The following is a 21,993-nucleotide window of genomic DNA, read 5'->3' on the forward strand; positions in this document are numbered from 1 at the left end:
GATTTCCAAAGCTCCGCGTGAAAAAGTAAGGTGCAAGCCCCGGTGGCTCGAGCTTCTGGCTTCGGTAAAAAAGTTATAGTACAAAGTACTGAATATTTACTATTGGCCAAGGGACATAAACTCAGCCTCTCATTGGTTCTTCGCGAGTGTCAATCAAAGGATCCCAAGCGTTCCATTCCCAAATAGGGGTGGGCTGATTTGTAGGTGTGTGCTGATCTGAAACCAGCGGTTGGCAGTGATACTAATGATTTACTCTTGTTTGCTAAGATAGCAACACTGAACCTGGATCATAGATTGCCATGTTCTTCTATAGAGGCTATTTCATGAATTCAAAAGGCCCAAAGGTGAAATGCTGCGTTTAAAGGTCAGTATGGTTTATAACAACATTTTGAAATATCTTGTCTGTGCGACTTATCAACACACTTTCCTCAAACTAAGTGCAAACCCTGCCACCTTCTGGTGACACTCAGGCAACAACAAAAATACAACAGGCAACTATTTTGAACAGCGTGTATTACATGACAAACCGACAAAATCAGAACTGAAACAATGTAGTGTTGTTGAGTTTACAACCCATAGACATAGAAACGCGTCTATTTACGCCACAACCTATCACGACGGAACCGTCCATTATTAAACGGCTTCCTTTGGGGTGGAAAACATGTTTCTGAAGCTTGAAGTCTTTCAACACACGCAGCGCCATGGCTCAGAGGCGCTCAAACCAAGCCGTGCACTCGCTCATAAGAGCAGTTTGACCGATTTACACATCGCGTGCGAACTAACCGCTTCTCGTGACAGCGGGACAGATGCTTCTCAGGCAAATGCTGCCTTCACTGCAGGAAGTGTAACGAAGCAGCACGGCGCATGCTCTTGTGCCTCTCCGACAAGCGGAGGATGAATTATCCCCTGCTGTAAAACGGTAAGTGAAACTATGACAATATCAGTTAAAGTAGCAGGCAGTGTGTTTTAGAGGAGACCTGGTGTTTTTTTGTGCACCCTCCGTGGGACAGGAGCGCGCGCCGTCGCACCGTTGTTGGCCGGGGTGTGCGTGCTGCCGCACCAGCAAACGTCAGTTTGAGTGGGTGAAGGAGGGTGAGAAAGGCACGCAACTGTCCGCGTAGGAGTTGGTGATCCAACAGGGCTACTTGGTATAGTGTGGAATATGTTGATCAGTTTATTGTAGTCTGCTCTTCACTGCAAGGGAAGGTTGCCTGTTTTGTTTCTCTACCATGGATTAATCCTAACACAGTTTGTTAATTAATTTCTCCTCCATTTCTCTCTGCCTTATTGATTCTGTCGCCCAGTGTCGCCTCAGCTGCTGCTTGTGTGGACTGAAAGAGCATTATGGACTCAGAATCATACTAGAATGAATACAGTGACAACTTTATTTATTATCCTGTATCTGTTTACCAAAGGAGGGAATTTACGTGTCTTGTTTTTCCATTTCCTAATGCTCATTGATAGTACTCCAGTGGACAGGCTATTCACATTTGACCCATCTAAAATGTGTTTATATGCTGTGTATTTGACAACACCTATACTGCCAGTAATTAAGGACATGCTCATAGTTTAACTGTAACCTTCAGATATTGTATAGGATAGACAACATACGTACTTTATATTATGACAGCAGACGCAAAGACGTAAATGTATATGGAAACTGGTATCAACTGTAATTTGATGATTTGCCTAATATGACTTGGTAACAACTCTCCTGCAAGTCTTTTATTGGTATCATATTTTTGGCAAAAGTAGTGGCCTGAATGCAACAAGGTTGCATAACACAGTACTGACATGATCTGATTTGAGTTTCTCTCTAAATAGATACAGAAACATTTCTGACAAGACATTTCACCTGTTGAGTCCAGCATGGCTATTATATTGCTGCACCATTTTTACAAGTCAGGCCTTATAATCCAGGTTTTAGTTAAAACTGTAAGCTTTTGTTCCATCATCGAGGATATTTATATGCATTCTCAACAGCAATATAGGAAGCAAGGCCTGCCCATGTGAGGATTATGTCATTTTAAGCCCAGTATGGATTCATTACTATGACAGTTGCATGCCAGAAAAGACTGCTGGGGGAGGCTTTCATTGACTTGTGCATGCATTAGATAGCATCCCTGCATGCGTGTGTGTGTGATCTGGATGTTAACATGCGTGCTCGGCCCTCTCTGCGTGCAGCTCGGTGGGGAGGGGTGATGGCGGGTGCTGAGGTCACTGTGTCTTCAGGGGATCTCATGACGGTGAAGGAAGCAGAAGGGGAGTCCAGTGGCAACAACCATAAGACTCAAGTCATCCTGCACCTGCACCCCATCCTGCATGGGTAACGTGGCTAATATCATTAAAGAGGCACATTTTTCCCTCGGCTAATCTTATGACATCATCTACATCAGTGCTGTTCATGTTCAGTTTAATGCAGGCTTAAGTCAAAGTATACAACATTTCATGCAGTGACTACTCATAACACGTTTTGCTGTTAAATTCAGAACTATTCAACTCTATAGCATGAAGTGATTATTCTGTTAAATGTGAGAATCTGTCGCCCTCTGCAGGACAAATGATGACATTGCTGACACTGGCACAACAGTCTTGGCCATAGAGACACATCATGGTACGTGACACGGAGACATTTCCCAAATTACTCAGACACAAAGGCATATAGAATCAATAACGTATTTAATACAATGAATGTATTATGTGCACAGTGTACTTCAAGCTGCACAAACACAAATTATTGAAGAATATTGATAAACCTCTTGGTGTGCGATGATGGACTTTTGATTTTGTTGTCACATGATTCCTTCATTAGCACCCAGGAAGGTATTCTTGTGAATACAGTATACTTAATTATACTTGTATCAATTAACTTAGTGTTTTGCTGTTGAGTATGGGATAAAATCCCAGTCTGTTGCTGCGAGTGGTTATGCTTTTTGTCTTGTCATCTTTAGAAGACAGTAAAGCAGAGGGAGAGGAGATCGAGTATGGCTACCCCATCACCTGTGGAGACAGCAGGGCAGTTCTACTGTTTAAGAAGTTTGTGTGCCCTGGAATCAACGTCAGATGTGTCAAAGTAAGTTGACCATTTAGTGTGATCAAAAGGTGGTGAATTGTTAATGGGATGACTTAGTTAAACCTTCCTCACTCAACCAGACATGATCTTCTTTTCTCCAGATACTTATACATTGCGTTGTCTTCTTCTCTTACAGTTCAATGACCAGCTCATCAGCCCAAAGCAGTTTGTACACCTGGCAGGGAAAGCCACGCTGAAGGACTGGAAAAGGGCCATCAGACTGGGAGGGGTAATGCTCAGGTAGACAAAAAAAGCGCTATTTATCTGTGTGTCCTCTTCCTCATAGCTGCTGGGGAGACACATGCGTGCTATCTGTCATCTGAATGACCTTTAAGGCAGTCCTTCACATTACACTGTTGAGGTTAAAGTGTCAGACTTAAAACACCTCAGTCTAATGCCGTCAGCAGCATATCTCATTCATATAATTTGCACTTTGCGTGGAGTCTGTCTGTGTTGGGGTTTGCCAGAACATTCCAGAGGTAGTCGTTAAGCAACATTATTATGATAGCAGGATAAAATAACACGCAAGCGAGCTGCTGAGTGACACCTCTCACCCCTCTATCGTGTTTGCACTTGTTCTTGGTGTTACAGTGAGTCAATAAACTCAACTCAATAGGCGATACCTGCTCTTTTCATCTGTATTCCTCTAGAGGTCAGATCAACGGGCTTTGTGTCAGACAAACCTCTGGGAAGCCATCAGGGATTGTTGGATTGAACAAATTCAATCCATTCTTTAACACGTCCTCGGCAGCTGCGTTACAAAAATATTTCCTTGGATACTCTGTAGGGTTGTTTTAAATCAGCCTCTCCCCACACAGGAAAATGATGGACTCCGGCCAGATAGATTTCTACCAGCACGACACTGTGTGCAGCAACACCTGCCGCAGCACTAAATTTGATGTGCTGATCAACAGCACGCGGCTTCCTCCGGGGACCTTAGTGCAGACGAGCCCGTCATGTCTGGCTCTCGACCCTCTTGGAGGCCAGGTGCCTCCCCTGACAGGTAGATTTCAGTTGGCATATACAGTTTGATGTTTTTTCTCTCACATATGCTTTGGGCTGCTGTTTCTTTTTTTTATCATATCATTGAGAGGATGCAGATAAAATCTTTTGAGGCCACCTGGATATAATTTATCTGCAATAATGAAACAAGAATAGTAATTTCTGACACATGCTGTTGGAGCTCAAGGACAATATGGTATTAGGAAATGAGCTGAACATTAAGAGCAGACAGATACCTTTAATAATGCACCAGTTTCCTTTCTGAGAAACCACTGCACAGAAAGAAATTATAACAATCTGGGGGAAAAATGTTGGATTTCCTTGTCACTCTTCCCTCGGCCTACTCACATGCAATGGCAATATGAGATGTTTAGGAAATGACTCTTTTTGTGGTCCTTTCAGGAGAGGTTGTACACGATGCAGCAGAGGTAGAGGAACCTTTGGAGGAGACGTTTAAAGCAACAGCAGAGTGGAGCCCTGGTCCAGCCCGGCCTGTTAATCCCACAACAGCCAATGGGCATGCTGCAAAGAGAAAGAGGGCTGACACACCTGGTAAATATAAGACAGGATATACAGGTGCTTGCACAATCTATTTGTGCACAGAACTGGCAGTAGGGGGGCTCCATTCATTTACTGATGCCTTGCACTTGCCCAATATCCTACAGGAAACTACTCACCTGCAGTGCTCCACTGTGGCTTTGGTAGGAGAAGCCAGTGGGCATATGGCCTGTTTTAAAAGCTTTGTAATCCAGTGGTATACTGCAGTTTTGTATTGGCACATGGGGCACGTGGAAGTCACGTGTCTCCCCACCAAATGTCTATCAGGTGATGTGACATGATATGAAGTTGCATTTACTTCTGGTATTAACCAATTTGTCAGTTGACCGAGGGAAACATCCTGGAGGTCAATTTGGAAAGCTTATACGTTACCTTGTTATTATGGGAGGAGGCACAGATTCACAGCCCACTGACCTTCAGTCCTCCAGAGGCCACGCATTCGTAAGCCATCTCCTTTGAACACTGCATCACTGATGGATAAAAATGTTAACTGATGAGGAAAAGAAATGCAACATTCAGACTTCAATTTCAACTGTCACTGCATGAATAATAAATGAAATAACAGCAGTGAATATCAACACCAGTCTACTGTCAGTCCCTTGTGTCACGCCTCTTGCAGCCTCTGCTGCTTGACACCTCTGATACATTGAGCCAATAAACCTCTGAATCCGCAGTTGTGGGATTCCTGCAGAATGGCCTTAAAAAGTTGCTGACCACTGGCAGCCAGAGAGTCATGTCCTTTTATATCATCACCGACGGCATCTGACATTTTTAAGTGTGTCTTTTTCTTGTGGGGGAACTAAGCTTTGATTTAAAGGCTTTTAAAGGTGACCTGATTAGGCATTGTTCCAGCTGGACCACAGTCGGTATCGTAGCCTCAAGTGATCTTTTGTGTCGATGGCAAATTGCAGCGGCTCACTGCACAAGCGGTATGGCTTGTCACAGGGCTTAAAACAAATTGACAACTCTCAGTAAACGCACTCAGCCTATTGCTGCGCTCCTCTATCTCCAGAAATGTGCGTCTTTCCATTAGTGTACCTTCCCCACATGGAGAAATATATAAAGATAGCTGTAAATGAGTTTTGGAATATTTTCTGTGGGTGTATTGCATTTATCTTGACGGACATTTAAGCAAACGTGAAAGTGGACGCATTTCTTGCAAGATGAGATATCAAGCACCTCTGACATTTTATCACTCTAATATACTCAACCTCTATTTTGCTCAGTTTTGTACAGATCCCAAGTCATTTTTCAGTCTCTCCTTCCAATCTGCCCTGTCCTCCTTTCTCTCCTCACAGAGCGCCTCTTTGCTAACCCATTTTCCTACTCCTTCTTCTCCACCTCTATCACCCATTTAACATCCTCCCTCCAAGTGCTGCACCTCTCCCATTTCCTCTATCTCGTTCTATCTTTTTTTCATTGTTTCTCAAACCCTGACACTTCTTCCTATGTTTCCCTCCTTAATTTATTACCCTCTTTCAATCCTTTAACTCTCCTCAAATCTCACTTCCAGACACTTCCGTGCCTGCACACTCGATCTCATTTATCCCACATTTCTTATTTATTTTGCTTTGCCTTTTCTACCCATTTCTACCCACTCTTTTAATATCCAGCTCCACAGCTCACATAGGAATGCATACTTTCTCACACATACACAAATCACCTCTATAATTGTGCCTATACCAGTTTCTCTTATTTCTCTGTGGCACATTTTTAAATGAAAAGACCCACATATCATGATAATGTCTCACCTAATTGACCTTCTCTAGATGGAGTATTGAGCCTGTGGAAGGGTGTGGCAGACTCTGGGCTGATGGGGGAGGTCTTGTCCAGTCTCCAGACTGAATTATTAGCCACTCTTAAAGGAGTTGAGGTTCGCAGTGAGAATGCCAACCTGCAGGAGACAGGTGAGTTCCCACAGTGGGACCCGGCTAACGACTGGACTGTGAAAAGAATTGCTTTAAATTTAGTCAAATTAGGTTAAAAAAACGTAGATCAGATTTTAAAAATGGTAATCTGGTATGAGAAGGAAATGAATGGACATTGATTTGATGTGGGCAAGCTGACTTTTGATTATTTTGTTTTGTCAGATGCCGTCATACTTAATTCGCTGTGTGAGATGTTTGGGCTTTTAGACTCAGTGAAACAAGCTCTGGACCTGAAGCGCCGCCAGGATGAAGAGAACAAAACCCATAACAATGTTTTTGGTGAGAAAGCTGCTGAAGGCAACATACAGTAAATGCAGCGATATCCCAGTGGATTGTATTAACTAATATCCTGATTTTTCTTAGTGTTGGGTGAGATTTTGGAGGACCAAAGGAAGCAGGGTTGTGATAAAAGCACCTCCTACAAAATGAAATCCTTGAAACACCTGCGACCTCAGCGCCACAACCCGTCAAACAGCCAAACCCACAACTTGCTGTCCCCCGTCAAAACAAGCCCAGTGATCCAGCCTCTCTCTGTTACCGGTTTGTCTGCTGCCTCTTACGCTCACCTCACCATCAACCCTCAGCTCTTCACCCACTTCTCTGCCTCCGCTGGCCAGTGTCACCTTGCTGGAGCTGGCAGGACGGACAGGGACCATCGTGCCACGTTAGAGGGGGATGAGCTCAGTGAGACCAGGAACCAGGAGGCGCTTCACAGGTTTGGACAGGACGGCGTGGAGAGAGAGGACATCTCAGGGATACACACAGAGCCTGGACAGAGGACTGTTAAGTTTCAAGAAGTAGAGGACGCAGAGGGCTTGCATGACATTGAAAAGGTGGTTATAGGAAGAAAGGCATCAAACAAACATAAAAGTAAGTGAGGATGAGAGACATTCCCAAAGGGATGCTGGACCAAGTGAGGGGATGTGCCTCAAAAGACTAAAAGGGGAAAAGATTAAAAAACAACCTTATTTTGCCAAACTGTACTTTTCTTTCTTGTATGCTCGTATTTAAACTGTGGTTACTGCAGCGGTGTTACAGGCACAGGAAATGACGCATTCAAGAAGAGCATTTCAAACTTTTTAACAACTTGAAACACAGTTGAGCTCAAATGATTAGTCGATTAATTGACTAGTCACCTGACTGACAATTAATTGGAAACAATTTTGTCATTTTATAAGAAAAAATAACCAAAAATTCACTGGTCCCAGCTTCTCAAATGTGAATAGTTGCTGGTTTTCTTAGTGTTACCTTACCAATATTTTGCAACATGAAGACGTCACTTTGGGCTCTGGGAAACTGCAATGGGCATTTTTTTTACTATTTTCTGATATTCGATAAACCAGCAGCGATCAATCGAGATAATAAATAATAGAGATAATAAATCGATAATAGAAATGATCTTTAGATGCAGCCCTAAGGCGCCTGTCCGATGTGTGTAAATAAAATATTTGCTTCTATTTATGATCTTGACAATGTTTTCTCTTGTCTAAAACTAGCTTGCAACATTTTCAGGTATTTGTGACAAATTGTTCCTCATACTTTTCTAATTAATTTCTAAGACTGTTTGTAATTGAAAATACATATTTTGTAAGTTACTCTTGTGTGTTGAATTTGATATAATTTGGATTTTGTGAAAGGCTTGTAGTTAGGCCCTTGTTATATTGCCTAAGACCTGCCTAAGACCTAAGACCTATGCACCAGACACTCACTGTTTGAACAATGGATTATTCTTAATGTTTGACAGTGAAAACTATATATAAAATAAATATTGTGGCTGTTAACGTGCTGTTGCTTGTAAGATAATGGACACACATTTTAAATAAACACCTTTATGTTTGATATTTTAACAGAATCAGTGTTCAAGCTTGTGCTCAAGAGCTAACTTTGTCATTGTTGATGAGACTTAGGTAGTTCTCTGGCTTTGTGACAGTACAGATAGGAAGAGTGCTCACTGCAGGAAGCCGATATATTAGATGTACAGAGCGAGTTTCTTTTTATTCTTGTAATGAGTCACTTGCCCAACTAACATCTGATGTGAATAACTGTTACTTCACTCATAAACACAGAACTTAATGGGTAATCCAACAGTAAATCACACAGGGCAGAAAACTGCTGCTCCGTGGGTGGCTCTGTTCACCGTATAAGCATGTCAGACTTGTGGTTACACAACAATCACTGATTTCAAACAATCCTTTTCTATTTGACAGATGATGGAAATAAATCAACTTTTGTGATAACACTGTTTGGTGTGTGGCCAGACGTGCACCATGCTTCATAGTTTTTGCCTCACAGGTAGCCGTGTAGCAGCTCTTTTCTGCCCGTGATTCTCTGTTCATCTACTTTTGGAGCACCATGCTGCGTGACACGGCCGTGTGGTAGATAGTAATGGTTTCATAGCCAGCCTTTGACAACTTCCCTCAGAACTGTAATGTTAGGTTATTATAAATTCATGCACAACGCTGCCCATGCAGTATGCAGATGTTTGTGAGGGGTCACGAGTGGCAGCTGATAAAATACTCAATAAAATGACTTTCATCATGGTGCTGCTTTCAGCAACCCTGCTGACGGTCCTTTTGTTGGATTTGAAAAGTATTTTACAACATCCTGTTTGGTTTACTGCAAATTAAACTATCACACAGTTGAACAGAATCAGGCCAAAATACTACCTAGTCTAAATAAATTGCTACTCTGTGCCTCGAATACCGGGGTGCAAAATGGCTGCCATGCATCAAGCAGGTGTAATTACAGGTGTTAGCCTGACATACGCTGTGCTCCTTTGGTTAAATTAAGTAATTTGCAGAGCAATCCATCGTTCACCTGTCATTCGGGGCTAACAACATTAGAGACTGAGATGTGCTCTCATGTTGGATGCCTTAGGTGCGTCTGTTGGCCCCCTTTAATTTAATCCACAGCTTTAATGTTCGCACACGACAACAAAATGAATGATGAATAGCTTGCATAATGGCATCTTGATCCAATTGGGATTCCTGGAGCCAGAGCTCAGCCCAACCATGTTTTAACACCAGCTTGGTGCATGCAGAGGAGTGGCTGCAGCATCAGCACTTGTGCAAGATGTTTTTCAAAGGTGAATTTCGGAGCCTATGTAATATTGTAATGATGTATACGAGAGGACACCTTGCAGCATGTGACGAGTGTCCAACAACTCATGATCAAATACACAACTATAATGCTTTTGAACATGAGAACCCGGCAAATAAATATGTATATGTGTCAAAGTCACAGTGGCTTTTCAAGTCTTTCTACATGGAGATGTTTGCATTTAAGTTTACATATTAAATTAAATCCACGAGTGATTTCTGTCAGGTATTCTCCAGCAAACATGACCAGCTTTGGGTAGAGAAGAAAATGTAACCTCATCAAATGCAAATTCAATGCACACAACATAATTTATGGAGATATATGCTTTGCACCTGTCACAAGGAGGTGTGAAGGCATGCTTACCTGTCTGTCCTGTGTGAATACATGAATGACCTCAGCTGTAAAACAGCAGCTAATATGACAAAAACATTATTTTTTTCAGTAAAACTATAGCGGGATTAATTAGGTCTCAGGTGGCTGATACGATTTTAAAACATGAGAATATTTAAATCATTTTTAATGCAGAAAAGAGAAATTACAGGTGTTACTTTTAAAACACAAGCGTAAATGCAGTGAAAGGGCATGTAGCCGGCTTAAATAATGAGTGTTCTTTCATCCTGTTGTTGTCAGACTGATAATCCTGTACCTGGGCTGCTGGGTGCATGGTGACAGCTGTTACTGTGCTGGGCAGTGAAGATTAAGTAACTTCTCATTAAAATTAAGCCAAATGGATGAATCGGCAGAGAAGCAGATCAGCACCTTGCCCCTGTCTCTACAGGTGCACACCAACATGCTTACTACTACTAGACCCTTGTCACTTAGAGGGACATTGCCCTGACTATTCTCCAGAGACTTACCCTAACCCTTAACTATAAACGCTGCATGCCTAACCCCAATTTAACTCCTAATCCTCCCTATTGTGGGGATGAGGATTTTTTTTGTTGCTATGTGATTGATACAAATACATACACATTGCTCCTATACTTGCTAGGACTCTCACTAACTTAACGCTTCCCCTCGTCTGGACCTTAACCATCACAGAGACATGCCTAACCAGAATCCCAACCCCAACTCAACCTAAACCTAGTTCTGATCGTCATCTTAAAATACAGTTTTAAACCTCAAACAACCCTTAGAAAAAGTGAGGACAGCCAAAAATTTCCACCCTTTCCACAAAATGTCCTCACTCCCAGCCTAAAACTTCTCTTGGTCCCCACAAAGATACAAGTGTGAGCCTACGCACACACACAGTCTGGGGTTTTGCTTGGCCGACGTTTGAGTACCACAGTGTCCTTGCTGGACTCGGCCACTTGGAGGCGCCCGGCTCATACTTTGTGTCGACGGAGAAGTGGAGGCTGGGAAGGAAAGTGGGCTTGAGAAAGAAATCTCTCTTGCCTGAACTGTTTACCCTGACGTCAGTTTGCAGAACTAGCTCTGCCCTGTCTCCCTCGGTGTCTCTGAAACTCCACTCAGTGAGAATTGGGGGAGTAGATGGGCTCGGCTCCACTACTCGCGCGCCCGGACCTCACGGAGTGAATGAAATGATTTCTTCTGCACATTTAAAGTGGACTAAAACAGCTACGCCATGAACACCTGCGCCTTTCTCTTGATTTTGACTGTTCAGATCTACGCCGATGGCATTGAGGGGCCAACAGGTAAGGCACGTTTTCATCTCGATCGGCTAAACGCAGTTTGGAAGTTTTTGCATGTGCGTGAAACTCCACTGAAAGCAAAAGCGCAGCGAGTCTGGTGAAGATGCCAACTTTGTGCCCTTTTTTCCCTTTTTTCCCTAACACGCTGCTGCGTTCATCTGCGGCTTACTGCTGCCTACTGCTGCTTCCCATGACTTGGGACAATGTTAATCCTCCCAGCAGAAAATAAAACTAAATTCTTCAATAACTTTAATAACTGAAGTATTAAGTTTTCTAAGTGCCAGACTCCTGCAAAGAAATGTTGGTTATTTAAGAGGACTGCGTCTGGGGTAAGCTCCCATTTCCCAAAACAACACAGTCCGCTGCGCTACGCTGCTTCTGCCTTTTTGTTATTGCTCAAGCATATTTAAAGGCGCCAGGTAGCGTATAAGGTGTTTGACACTGTGATCCAAAGTTACATATCAGTTCATTCACAGCGACAATTTTCCCGGAATGAACGACACTCCCACGACCTTTAGGCAGTTTAATCAATATTTGCGAGCAGCCTGAACCAGTCTGTGATGACATCCAGAGACCAAAACCTGGAGCAGCGCCATACTGCCGTTGGGTTGGTTGTAGCTATACAGAGTGACTCCTTTAAAAGTTAACATCTTAAAGAGGTTTTAGGCATTGTAATGCTTATTGATTTTTATAATAATATCCTTCTACTGTGGGGAAATAGACAGATTCACTCTCAGAACTGCTGGATTTATTTCTCTCCTGATGTGATGAGCTGCCTCTGGTCTTTTAGGTTGTCTGGCTGTGGAGGACGTATTCATGCTCACTAATCAGCTCTAAATCTTCAAAGATGAGGAAACTGATACATGGTCACATGATAAACAGTTGGTAGAGAAGGCTTTTATGTCTCAAAAGTGTTCTTTTCTGTGTGGTGTGCTTACAGGCTGGATCGTAACATGCTGAGAATGTGCCTTTTTCAGATGAAAGGATCAAAATCATGCAATTTCTTAAATTGTTCCCCAGAAATATACTCCGACTTTTCCCCATTTCATTTTCGCAGTAGTGTTCCAGTAGGATAAATACACCTTTCCAAATTTGAAAATCAGCCACATATCAGAGAGATGGAAAGAGAGAGGCAGAGTGATAAAAATACAATGTCTTTTATAGGAATCTGACACAGACCTTTTCATATTCATGTTTTCAAAATCGGCTTTTATTCACTGAAGCCATTCATGCAATGTAATTACAGCATTGTATTTTGGATATCTTTTGTCTAAATAGCTAAAATGGCTTGGGCCTGTTCAAGTCTCTTTGTCACACACACACATGTATATATGCATAATTTAACCCCCGTAGAACATAAAACCAGGGTAATAAGGAAGTAATATTGATAACATTTACACTGCAGGCTGCTTCAACACTGTAGAACAATGCGGCACAGTGTTTGGTACATGTTGGAAAAAAAAGCCTGATCGTGTTGAGAACACAAGGAGATTTGACTTGGTATTTTTTTCATTGAAATTTGGCTCACATTTGTATTTCTCACTGTCAGTGCTTCTGTTTCATGAGAAACGGGAAAACCTAGTCATGCTCAGTGCAACACTTATGTGACAACAAAACAAACAAACAAAAAAACCAAGAAAACCATGCAAGCAGAATGTGTATTGTCAAGAGCTGAATGGAGCAGATCATTAAGAGGAATGGGCTGAGACATATGAAGGATTAAATCACATACAGGTAATTAAAAGAGCTGAATGGAACAGGGACGCTTCACTACAGCTCACTGTGTGAGTGTCTGTCAACAAAAAATTTACATGGCGTCAGTTTTTTAGTTTGTTAACTGGAGTGTTGCAAGCCTCACCATCTGCGCTTTTGCCTTCCCATTAGCCGCTAATAGTTAATGCTGCTAGTTTTTGTGGCCTTGTCTCCTCTCCGTGACTGATCCCCACGGTCTGGCTCCCTCCATGCTTCTCCACCTGCCTACATCCTATAGGAGGAGAAATGAAGGAGCATAAATGCAGCCTATCTCCCACCATCTTCAGAGTGTCTCCTTTGATTAACACTGTGCCGTTATTGCTGTGATTGTGCGAAGACCACACCTTAACCTTGAATGCTTAATAGCAGCTAAGACTCTGCACTCCTTTGGGGATTTCTTGCCTCTTTCACCAGATCTAATCCATATTTTCCATAACTCTTTCTTGCTTATGCCGCGGTCGGTCCAGGCTGTCAGTTCAGGGGAAGTGAAATTATTAGAGGTTATGAAATATGGAGCCTCTCTGCTGCACTGGACTGACTGCAGTGAGGTTGATAAGAGGAAAAAAAATAAAACATTTGCATCATATTTGCATGGACACAAAGAGGTTATGTACATGAAAGTCCAGTTTCCGGGAGTATGTCTGTGTGTGTTTTTTTCATGGTGTGAAGCCCAATATGACACTTTCACTCCTCTGTTGTCTCTTATGGGAATTGAATGGATGTTCACTTGCCATCTGTCTCCTCTATTAGCAGCAAATGTTGTCAGCTGAGTGGTGTAATTATCCTGTGTCTCATGACTCATTTCCCAGTTTGATCTAAAGTTAAGGCAGAGTATCCTTTTTGCTTATTTCAGTGAATAAGATAACACTTGGATCTAGATGAAAAGGACTGTGAAGCCCAGACTGTCTAGTTAAAGCATGGCATGGAATGAATAATAGTTCAGGGCTTCAAGTTTACGCCGCATAAACATCAATAGCAGCGCTGGGAAACATAACATAGGACCACCAGCACATAAAGGACAAATTAGAGCTGCAGTGGTATTTTGATCAACAAATAATCTTCTTTTAAACTTTTTATGCAAAAATTTACTATTTTGCTGTTTTTCTTTGTCATACACGATAGTAAACTGAATATCTTGACTGACTATCTGACTGATGGTCAGACAAAACAAGACATTTGAAGAGCATTTTCAACTATTTTCTGACATTTTATAGACGAAACCCTCCCAGATATACAGACACTAACAGATGCACTGACACACTGATACATGCAGCAACCAGACAGAAGGAAAACACTAAAGAGATTAAACAGGATATAGAGAAGGCTCTACTTAAAAGAGGACAAATCTATTCAGTACATGACCAAAATTGTAAATGTGAAACATATTTCTTCTAAAGAATTGTCTTGACACTATTTAAAGGCTCTGTACAAATTTAAATGTTCTTTCATTGTTTCATTGTTCATCACACGGTGCCTATTTGTAGCAGTTACATATTGGTTCTTGAGAGTCCATTAGATGTGTTCACTATAATAGGCATCTAACTGAATTTAGAGTGGGGGTGCATTTCTGGATAATTGTCGGAAAAAAATACAAATATAACCATCATGTAGAAAATGTTGCCCTGCGCCACAAATCCACAAAGTGGAAGTATTCCCTGCAGGAGCCAGGCCACCATCTGTAGATAGAGGGTGAGGGGCGGGAGGGATTGGGCCTAAAATCAGACTCCTGAAAAGACTGGTTGATTTCCATCTTTGCGGGATCACGGGCAGTAATTCAGAGAGCAGATGGAAAACTTTGCAACAAGGAGGGAAGGGATTGGACGGGAAGAAAAAAAGGAGAAAGACAGATTTTCAGAGAGAGAAGCTGAGAATGACAGAGGGATTTATTCAGATAGATCGTCAGGATGTTTTGTTTTCGGGCTGAGGCCACAGCAGGACTTTTGCTGGGCTCGTGTGTGCCGGCCATTATGCCTTCAGCACTTGTGCGAGTGATTAAACAGGGTGCTTATGAGAGGAGTCCTCTGCTCTGCAGCGTGTCTCTTCCAGTTCTGTCTCTGATCTATTGTAATATGGGGCTATGTGGAGGAGAGCCAGCCCCTGATTGGCGTACTCATCTCACAAGACTGGAGGATGAAACATATCCATCTACTGTATGTGTTCAAAGCATTCTGCTTAATGCCAAGCGCCATGATTGGTACTCCGTCCAATCGGGGGCCTCCTCTGTCTTGAGCTGGTCTCATTTCTCATTTTCTCGTGATGCATCTCACCTCCGCTTGTGCTGTGCTGAATGTGCAGACATCTCTTTATGCTAGACTGCAGCTCATGCACAGCTTGTGATTGCTCTGCTTAATTAATTCCGCTAAGCATTTTGTTGTTCTAGTTTTAATTATCATATGATACTGTTTCTGTTTCCATATCAACTTTTTTTAATTTATTTATTTATTTATGTTAGTTAAAGGTGAGTTGTGGCCTACTCAGGCAGAGGATTGTTTGCTCTTTGGAAAGGTCAAGTTCAGTTTGGGATTCGTGTTTCTGAGGCAGAGAAAGAGCAGGTCGTTGCCTTTGAGAAGAGGGCAATGCCCAAAAGCAGGATCCTTCCTGCTGTGTGCCTCCTCTGCCATTTAGCCCAGCCCTCCTCCGTGTGCCCCCTCATATCAAGTCTCGCTGGTCAATTCTGCAGGCCAATGACAAGCCCTGAAATGTTGTGGCATATTGATGGGAATACAGTATATGAATGTATGTGAGTGCGTTGCTTTGACATTTTTGTGTGTATGTATGTGCTAATTGGCATCCTTGTTCATTAGCCTCTTGGAAATCTGGCGCTGAAGTCTTGCCATGCAGGAAAGTCCCACTGTGCTGAGTGACTCAGCCCTGACACTGATGCTAGCAGGGGCTGGAGCTGCCGCCACTATGAGACTTCCTGAGACCTTCCAGCACCCTGGAAGAGGTGCCAAGACTGAGAGATTTACAGTCAGTGGTCTGCCTTGGCCTGCTTCTTCCTTTCCACTCCGCAGCAACAGCCCGAGTGCAGGCTTCTCAGCTCCCTCAGCCAGGTGTTATTAATGCTGTATTGATCTTTCAAACTCCGGCAAGTCCATTTTACTTAAATTTGATCAAAGTGGCATCCCGCCTGTGGCCTGCAAGTTTGATGTAGGAGCGGGAATTAGCCAGCCAGCCGGGACTCGCATGACGTAAGTGCATACAAGGAGCTCGGTTTGCAGCAGAGGAACGTTCGCAGCATTGTGTGGAGCAAAGGACAGGAAAAAGTAGAAATCCTCTCAAACATGAAAGAGTGAGCCTCATTTCCATAAGAAGGCCATATATATTACAAATAAGCTCCAAAATATCCTGTTGATGTACTGGTCTGGAATGACAGGACTATTATGCTCATTATCACTTAAAAGCATATGCTTTGCTTCAATAATGGACACAGGAATGTATCATTCAACACAGATGGGCCAGTGTTTATAGCCTGGATATGAAGGAGAATGAGACTGCGTAGCTGGAGCACACACACACACACACACACACACACACACACACAGATGTGTAATTATCCAACAAAGAAATAAGCAGGGCAGTGAGATGCAGCCGTTTCAGTCCCTGTGTTTTCTTCCCTGAGGTAGCGAGCTCCAGACTGCAAAAAGTGGGTCTGCAAGACTGATGCTGCGAGTGCTGCTCCTTATCACCTACCCAGAGGAAAGAAAGCCTCCTGAGCAGTTTATATTTAGCCCACTGGCCGTGTTTCAGTTCTTTACCTTTCTCCTGTGTCAACAAAGTTAGAGCCAGATTCCTCAGGCCCTCCGTTGTGGTGCATGTAGTGTGTAATGAATGCTCAGGTCACTGGAGTCAGGGTTCAGGATTAGGCCAGGATTGCGGTGTCAAGCTCTGACCTGTTGTTGAGCTGCTCCTCTGCATATGAAACCCCCAGTGAAATCTGAACCGCTGACGCTCCTCTAAAAGTCAAAACACTCTCTTCAGGACATTTTTCTCCCCCGGTGGTGTAATGGATGCAGGCTTTAGTTGCCTTTGTGTCATGACGCCTGCTCTCTAAGGGGAAGTGGTATTTCTGGTCTGACCAGTCCCTTTGGGCAAAGAAATATCCTCTCAGAGACCCAGCCGTGAACCCGAACACTTATCACCCTGATGTATCTCACACTTATTAGACTGACACTCTTTCACATAAACTTTATTAGGACAGTGGAAATTGAAGAGCATTAAAGTGTAACCGAGCATGGATAATGTCTGGTCTGCTGATTTAAAAGAGCATAGCATTTGAGGCCTTCACAGCATGAAACCTTATTGAAACTGAGCTCTTTAAAAAAAGGCTATATCTGTTTGGCTATATAGCTTCTTGCTTGCACTACTCGCCCCTGTTCGCTGTTGAATTGGAGGCATTTTGTCTCTCTTTCCGCGCTGCACTGTCGCATGGCACAGCGGTGACACTCAGCTGTGACAGCTGCTGTTGCTGGTGGGTTATGGGTAGGTCATGGCAGCTGTGGTAGCACAGGTGCCAGCTGACGGAAAATTAGTCAGCGGGCGGATTCCAAACCTGTTGAGCACATGTAACAGGTATGAAGTACTTGATTTACAGTCGTATTAACAAGAATGTGATGTTAACTAACCTTGTTTTTGGTTGGATGACTTTAAAGGGGGTTTCAAGGAGTTCATCTGGAACTTTCCAAGTCCATGAAACCTTTAGCTGAAGTGAAAACATCAGATTCAACCAAACTGGAATTGCAGTGACATGAATGTTGCATGCAGTTTCATCACAGTTCCATGCAGAGGGAAATTCCACAGTAGTCTGCCAGTTTTTATACCAAAAAAAAAAGTGTTATTGCAGAATGCATGTAATCCTTATTCTACTGGAATGCAGGGGCATTGTATCGGTATCTTATTTAAATGTAAATAAGAACAGTGGCTATGCAGAGTATGGGAGCGTGCTATGATGTGCTAGCAGCGCACTGGCTTCTGACCACCAGTTGGGTTGAAAAGCGTTTGTCAGGTGATGTTAGTAAAGAGAGTTGGTGAACTCAGGCAGGCTCGGGTGCTTTGTTCTGATTCAGGTGTTGAAGTGAGACAGAACAAAAGCGGAGCCTATTGATTTCTCAAACACAGCCTGTCACAGGCAGCTTATTGTCTTCTTCCTCTTGAAACTCTCCTTTCGATCCTACATGACCTCCCATCACAATCCTCCTCACTTTGACATGCCGCTATTTCAGCAGTCGCTCTGGGGATCGTGAGTACCTTTTTCATAAAAAAAAGGCATCCCTTTCCACGCTTGGCTGTTACACTTTGTTTTCGTTGTAAGACATTTCAGGAGCTAGTAGTTCAGGGTTTGCCCCCCCCCCACACCATTTCCCTCGTGTCACGGTATTCAGTATGCACGATTCATATCACTCATTAACAGCTGATTCATTGAAAACAGTGTCTATTATTCATTTCTTTTGACAAGGTGGTATAATTGCCTGAGGGCATAGAGATGCATATCTGCTTGCTGCCCAGTGTATTTAGACAGTGTGTGAGTCAGTTCTGCAGGGACACTAATGAAGCAAGATACCTCCTGACCAAGAAAAGTCCTTTATCTTCAGATCACCGTGCTATTATTGTGTTGCTCAGACACAGGAACAACACAATTCCTCATAATGCCTATTGCTATTGCTATCCTAATGCTATTCTGTGATGTTTAGGCCTGTTCATACACACCCAGAGAGGTGATCTTCTCACCTCAATGCTAGATGAAGTATCCGTGACAAACCTTACTTCAGGGCACTCTGGTGCTTTACAGCCTTCCAGTGCCCTCCAGGGTCCTCCTGGGCTGGTGATTGCTAAGCTGCTTGGCGTTCCTGAGAGACAGCTTGTCAAACAGTTTGAAAGACTTTTGTTTGTTCCTGTGCTGGCCGCCTGACTTGGCCCGCCAACTAAGGGGGAGGCTGGGAATGGGGAGGTGATTGCCCCAAGAGATGAGGGGCTTATGGGTGGATTGAAGTGGGCACCAACATGACCCAGAGCCTCGTTTGAGGGGCCTTTCATGTTTCCTTGTACAGTGTACAAAAACAGTGTCCACACCAATGTGGATGCGTTTTAAAATGCATCTGTTCTTGGCCTGCCATCCATGCTAAGCTGGCACTGGAAATTCCCATGGATGATTCTTAAAACGCTGGTCTCATATTGTCATGTGAACAGGGGAAAAGGGAGCTTTTCGAAAACGCTGACATCCCCATTGTGATGTGATCTACTGTAAAGCTGCTGTCTCATGGGGCCTGCGCATGCCTAATGGGGGAGAGTTTTGCGCTTTTCTATTGTTTTTGGCATTTTCATATGAATGGCACACTTTTTCAGAACGGCCTGGAAAGACTAATGCGGATGGAAAGCTTGCATGCCATTTTCAAACAGCGTGGACCTTCGGCAGCCAAAGGCAGTGCACCGTTTGCGTGTCTCACATTAGCACAAAGCCAGAAATATGCAAGAATGTCCAGGGAGCCCACGGGGTGTCGTTAACAAAGAGCTTAATTCAAAACCACAAACAGAAGATTATAATAATTGCTTGGCCCTTCTGTGTGTGTGTGTGAGTGTGTGCGTGTGTGTGTTTGGGTGTTTGAGTGGGTGTTTGTATGCATGCTGGCGAGTGCCAAGGTGCGTGTTTTCTATATGTGGAAGGGGCAGATTGGTGATTGTTCCCACCTGATTATATGTAAATATTTGCTGAACTCCGTTGGCCATTTTGAACTTTCATAAATCACAGCTATGTGGATTATTACAGAGCTTTTGTTTGCTTTATTCCTTCATGGTGTGAAAATGCTAATGAAAAAATTAGCATACTGTGCTTAGGACAAAGTCTTCTGATGATAAATACATTGCACTGCAAAGATCAAAAAGCCGAGCTTTGCCATAGAAACAGGCTTTGGAGCCATTCTGTGTTCAGAGAGTAGCTCGAGTACACAGTGTGTCAGACCTCGGAGCAGGTTGGCCCTGGCCTTTGTCTGTGTGGACAGCCAGGGTAATTAAGAATCAGCTTAGGATGGGATTATGGCTGGAAGTAGGCTGATCACAGGGGACAGGAGAAAAGGCATTAGGAGAATGGTGGTTAATATGGGTATTACTCTACTTAGCAGTGGTATCATGTGACAATAAGACAACTGACAATGGAACCCTGTTGATGCTGCGATCCCTCGCTCTGCGCTAATAGGCTTTACTGCAGATAGCTTTGTTTACACACTGTGAGCACTCCACCTTCCTGCTTTATCTCCCTTCCTCACACATTCAAACTTTTTTTTCACAATTTGTCTCAACCTAATTAGAAAATGGTAATATTTTGCATTACCCCTCCCTGAGGCATTTTAGCAGTGTTCAGACGCATTTGCCTTACACCAGCACCTTTGAAAGGAAACATGCATGATTGTTCATCTCTCTTGTGAATGTGCGCACACACACACACACACACACACACACACACACACACACACACACACACACACTCAGTCTTGCGGTTTTTGAGATATTTTTGTGGAATGTAATTAATGTTCTCATTAACTGAGTGAACGAGCTGTACGGCAGAACTAAAAGCCTGATACCCTCGGGTCCTTGCCCTCCTCTACTTTAGGAAACATGGTTGCTGAAATGGATAGCCTGTGTTTGGCAAGTGAAACAGAGAATGGTGAGATAGCTACTTTCTTTTTAGTCCAGCCTTTTATTGTGATTCCGCATGCAGAGGTAACCTGATGCTTGTAGCCTCTGCACCACAAGGGAAGCCATTTGTTGCCCTTTAGAGAGGATATGGAACCAGGCCAGTGTGAATAATAACAACGTAGGGAGAGGCTTTATCCAAACACAAAAAGGTTACATCAAATGGCCCACCTAATTCGTTGCATTACTCTTATTTACAATGAACCTGTGCTTTTATTCCTGGTATCAGCTCTGCGTGTATCAGAAAACATTCCTGCAGGTGGATAGTTGGCAGAATTATCAGTGCATGACGTGACACAGCAATGCTTTGTGTTGACCTTGTTGAGAGGGAGCAGAGAATTGTTTTCCACAGTCTTTAAGAGCTAATCCCATCAGAGGGACGGCGCAGCATGGAGGACTAACTCTGTCATGTCTGAGGTAGCGCTGCCAGAACAAGAGGCAGACAGGAATGTGTTTGTCTGGCTAACTTGGCTTTATTCACTCCTGACTGGAAAAGCAAAGGAGGAAAACTCCTCCCAGACAACTTGACTTCTTAATTCCTTTTTCTGAGGCAGGATAAGGAGCGAGTGTCTGTGATTCTGTGAGCCTCTATGTGTCAGTGAAAGCCACTTTTGATTGTGATTCAGTCAGCGGTTTTAGGGGAGATGCAATGGTGGCTCACGCTGTCATTATGGCAGATAAATTAACTAGGTTTTACCTTTCAGAGGAGGGTTCCTCGCTTCACTGGCCGTCTGTTGGCTTGGTTAGGCACATGTGCTCCTGGGGGGAACGGGCTCATTCAATGCTCAGGCCATGGAACTGAGGATTTATCCCAGTCCAGTGAGTCCCTGTGACGCCTCAAACTCCAGCTGAAGGATTTAAGATTGGTCTGTCCGTCTGTCTGTATTTTTTTTTTTTCTCGCAGAGATTGGGAAAAAATATTTTTCTTTTGCTGCAATAAATGTTTGTCTGCACCTGAGGTTGATGGGATTTGGTTGAAATGAATAATGGGAGAAGTGTGGGTGAAAGGTGAAGTTCAGAGCAGTTACTGAGAAGAAAATGTGGTTTTCATAAGCGGTGACAGTACTCTTACTTAACTGCTGTATAAAATACGTTTAGAAATCTCTGTACCACTTTCTGATAAGTCCCTTTTTTATACAGGGGTTTATAATTAGTTACTAATAGCTTTATATACTAATGCTTTATAAAGCAATATATATGCTTTATTAATACCCAAACATTTGGAATGCCAAGTTGTGAAAAA

At 43.1% G+C, this 21,993-nt stretch overlaps 2 protein-coding genes across 4 annotated transcripts in view; both read left to right on the forward strand.

Annotated features, from left to right (window-relative positions):
- The first annotated feature begins 2,201 nt into the window (after positions 1-2,201).
- LOC139290806 (glucocorticoid modulatory element-binding protein 1-like) lies at positions 2,202-7,607 on the forward strand. The gene is made up of 9 exons (XM_070912669.1): positions 2,202-2,326; positions 2,556-2,614; positions 2,952-3,073; positions 3,210-3,313; positions 3,892-4,076; positions 4,478-4,627; positions 6,403-6,540; positions 6,724-6,840; positions 6,925-7,607. The coding sequence occupies exons 1-9, from the start codon at positions 2,202-2,204 to the stop codon at positions 7,437-7,439; spliced, it is 1,515 nt and encodes a 504-aa protein (XP_070768770.1). The 3' UTR covers positions 7,440-7,607.
- A 3,638-nt stretch (positions 7,608-11,245) lies between these two features.
- The window catches only part of ptprub (protein tyrosine phosphatase receptor type Ub), a 141,728-nt gene continuing 130,980 nt past the window's right edge, over positions 11,246-21,993 (forward strand). For all 3 annotated transcript variants that reach the window (XM_070912479.1, XM_070912477.1, XM_070912478.1), the window contains exon 1: positions 11,246-11,315. In XM_070912479.1, the coding sequence (XP_070768580.1) occupies positions 11,246-11,315 (70 nt within the window). The remainder of the gene's footprint in view (positions 11,316-21,993) is intronic.

This window comes from Enoplosus armatus, chromosome 9, assembly GCF_043641665.1.
Source record: "Enoplosus armatus isolate fEnoArm2 chromosome 9, fEnoArm2.hap1, whole genome shotgun sequence".
In the NCBI taxonomy this organism is placed as follows: domain Eukaryota; kingdom Metazoa; phylum Chordata; class Actinopteri; order Centrarchiformes; family Enoplosidae; genus Enoplosus; species Enoplosus armatus.

Excerpts from the sequence above, each read along its gene's own strand:
- LOC139290806 (XM_070912669.1), top strand. The coding sequence starts at position 2,202 with ATGGCGGGTGCTGAGGTCACTGTGTCTTCAGGGGATCTCATGACGGTG. Across the intron at positions 4,628-6,402 it reads AAAGAGGGCTGACACACCTG|ATGGAGTATTGAGCCTGTGG; the intron begins GTAAATATAAGA and ends GACCTTCTCTAG. Across the intron at positions 6,541-6,723 it reads TGCCAACCTGCAGGAGACAG|ATGCCGTCATACTTAATTCG; the intron begins GTGAGTTCCCAC and ends TTGTTTTGTCAG.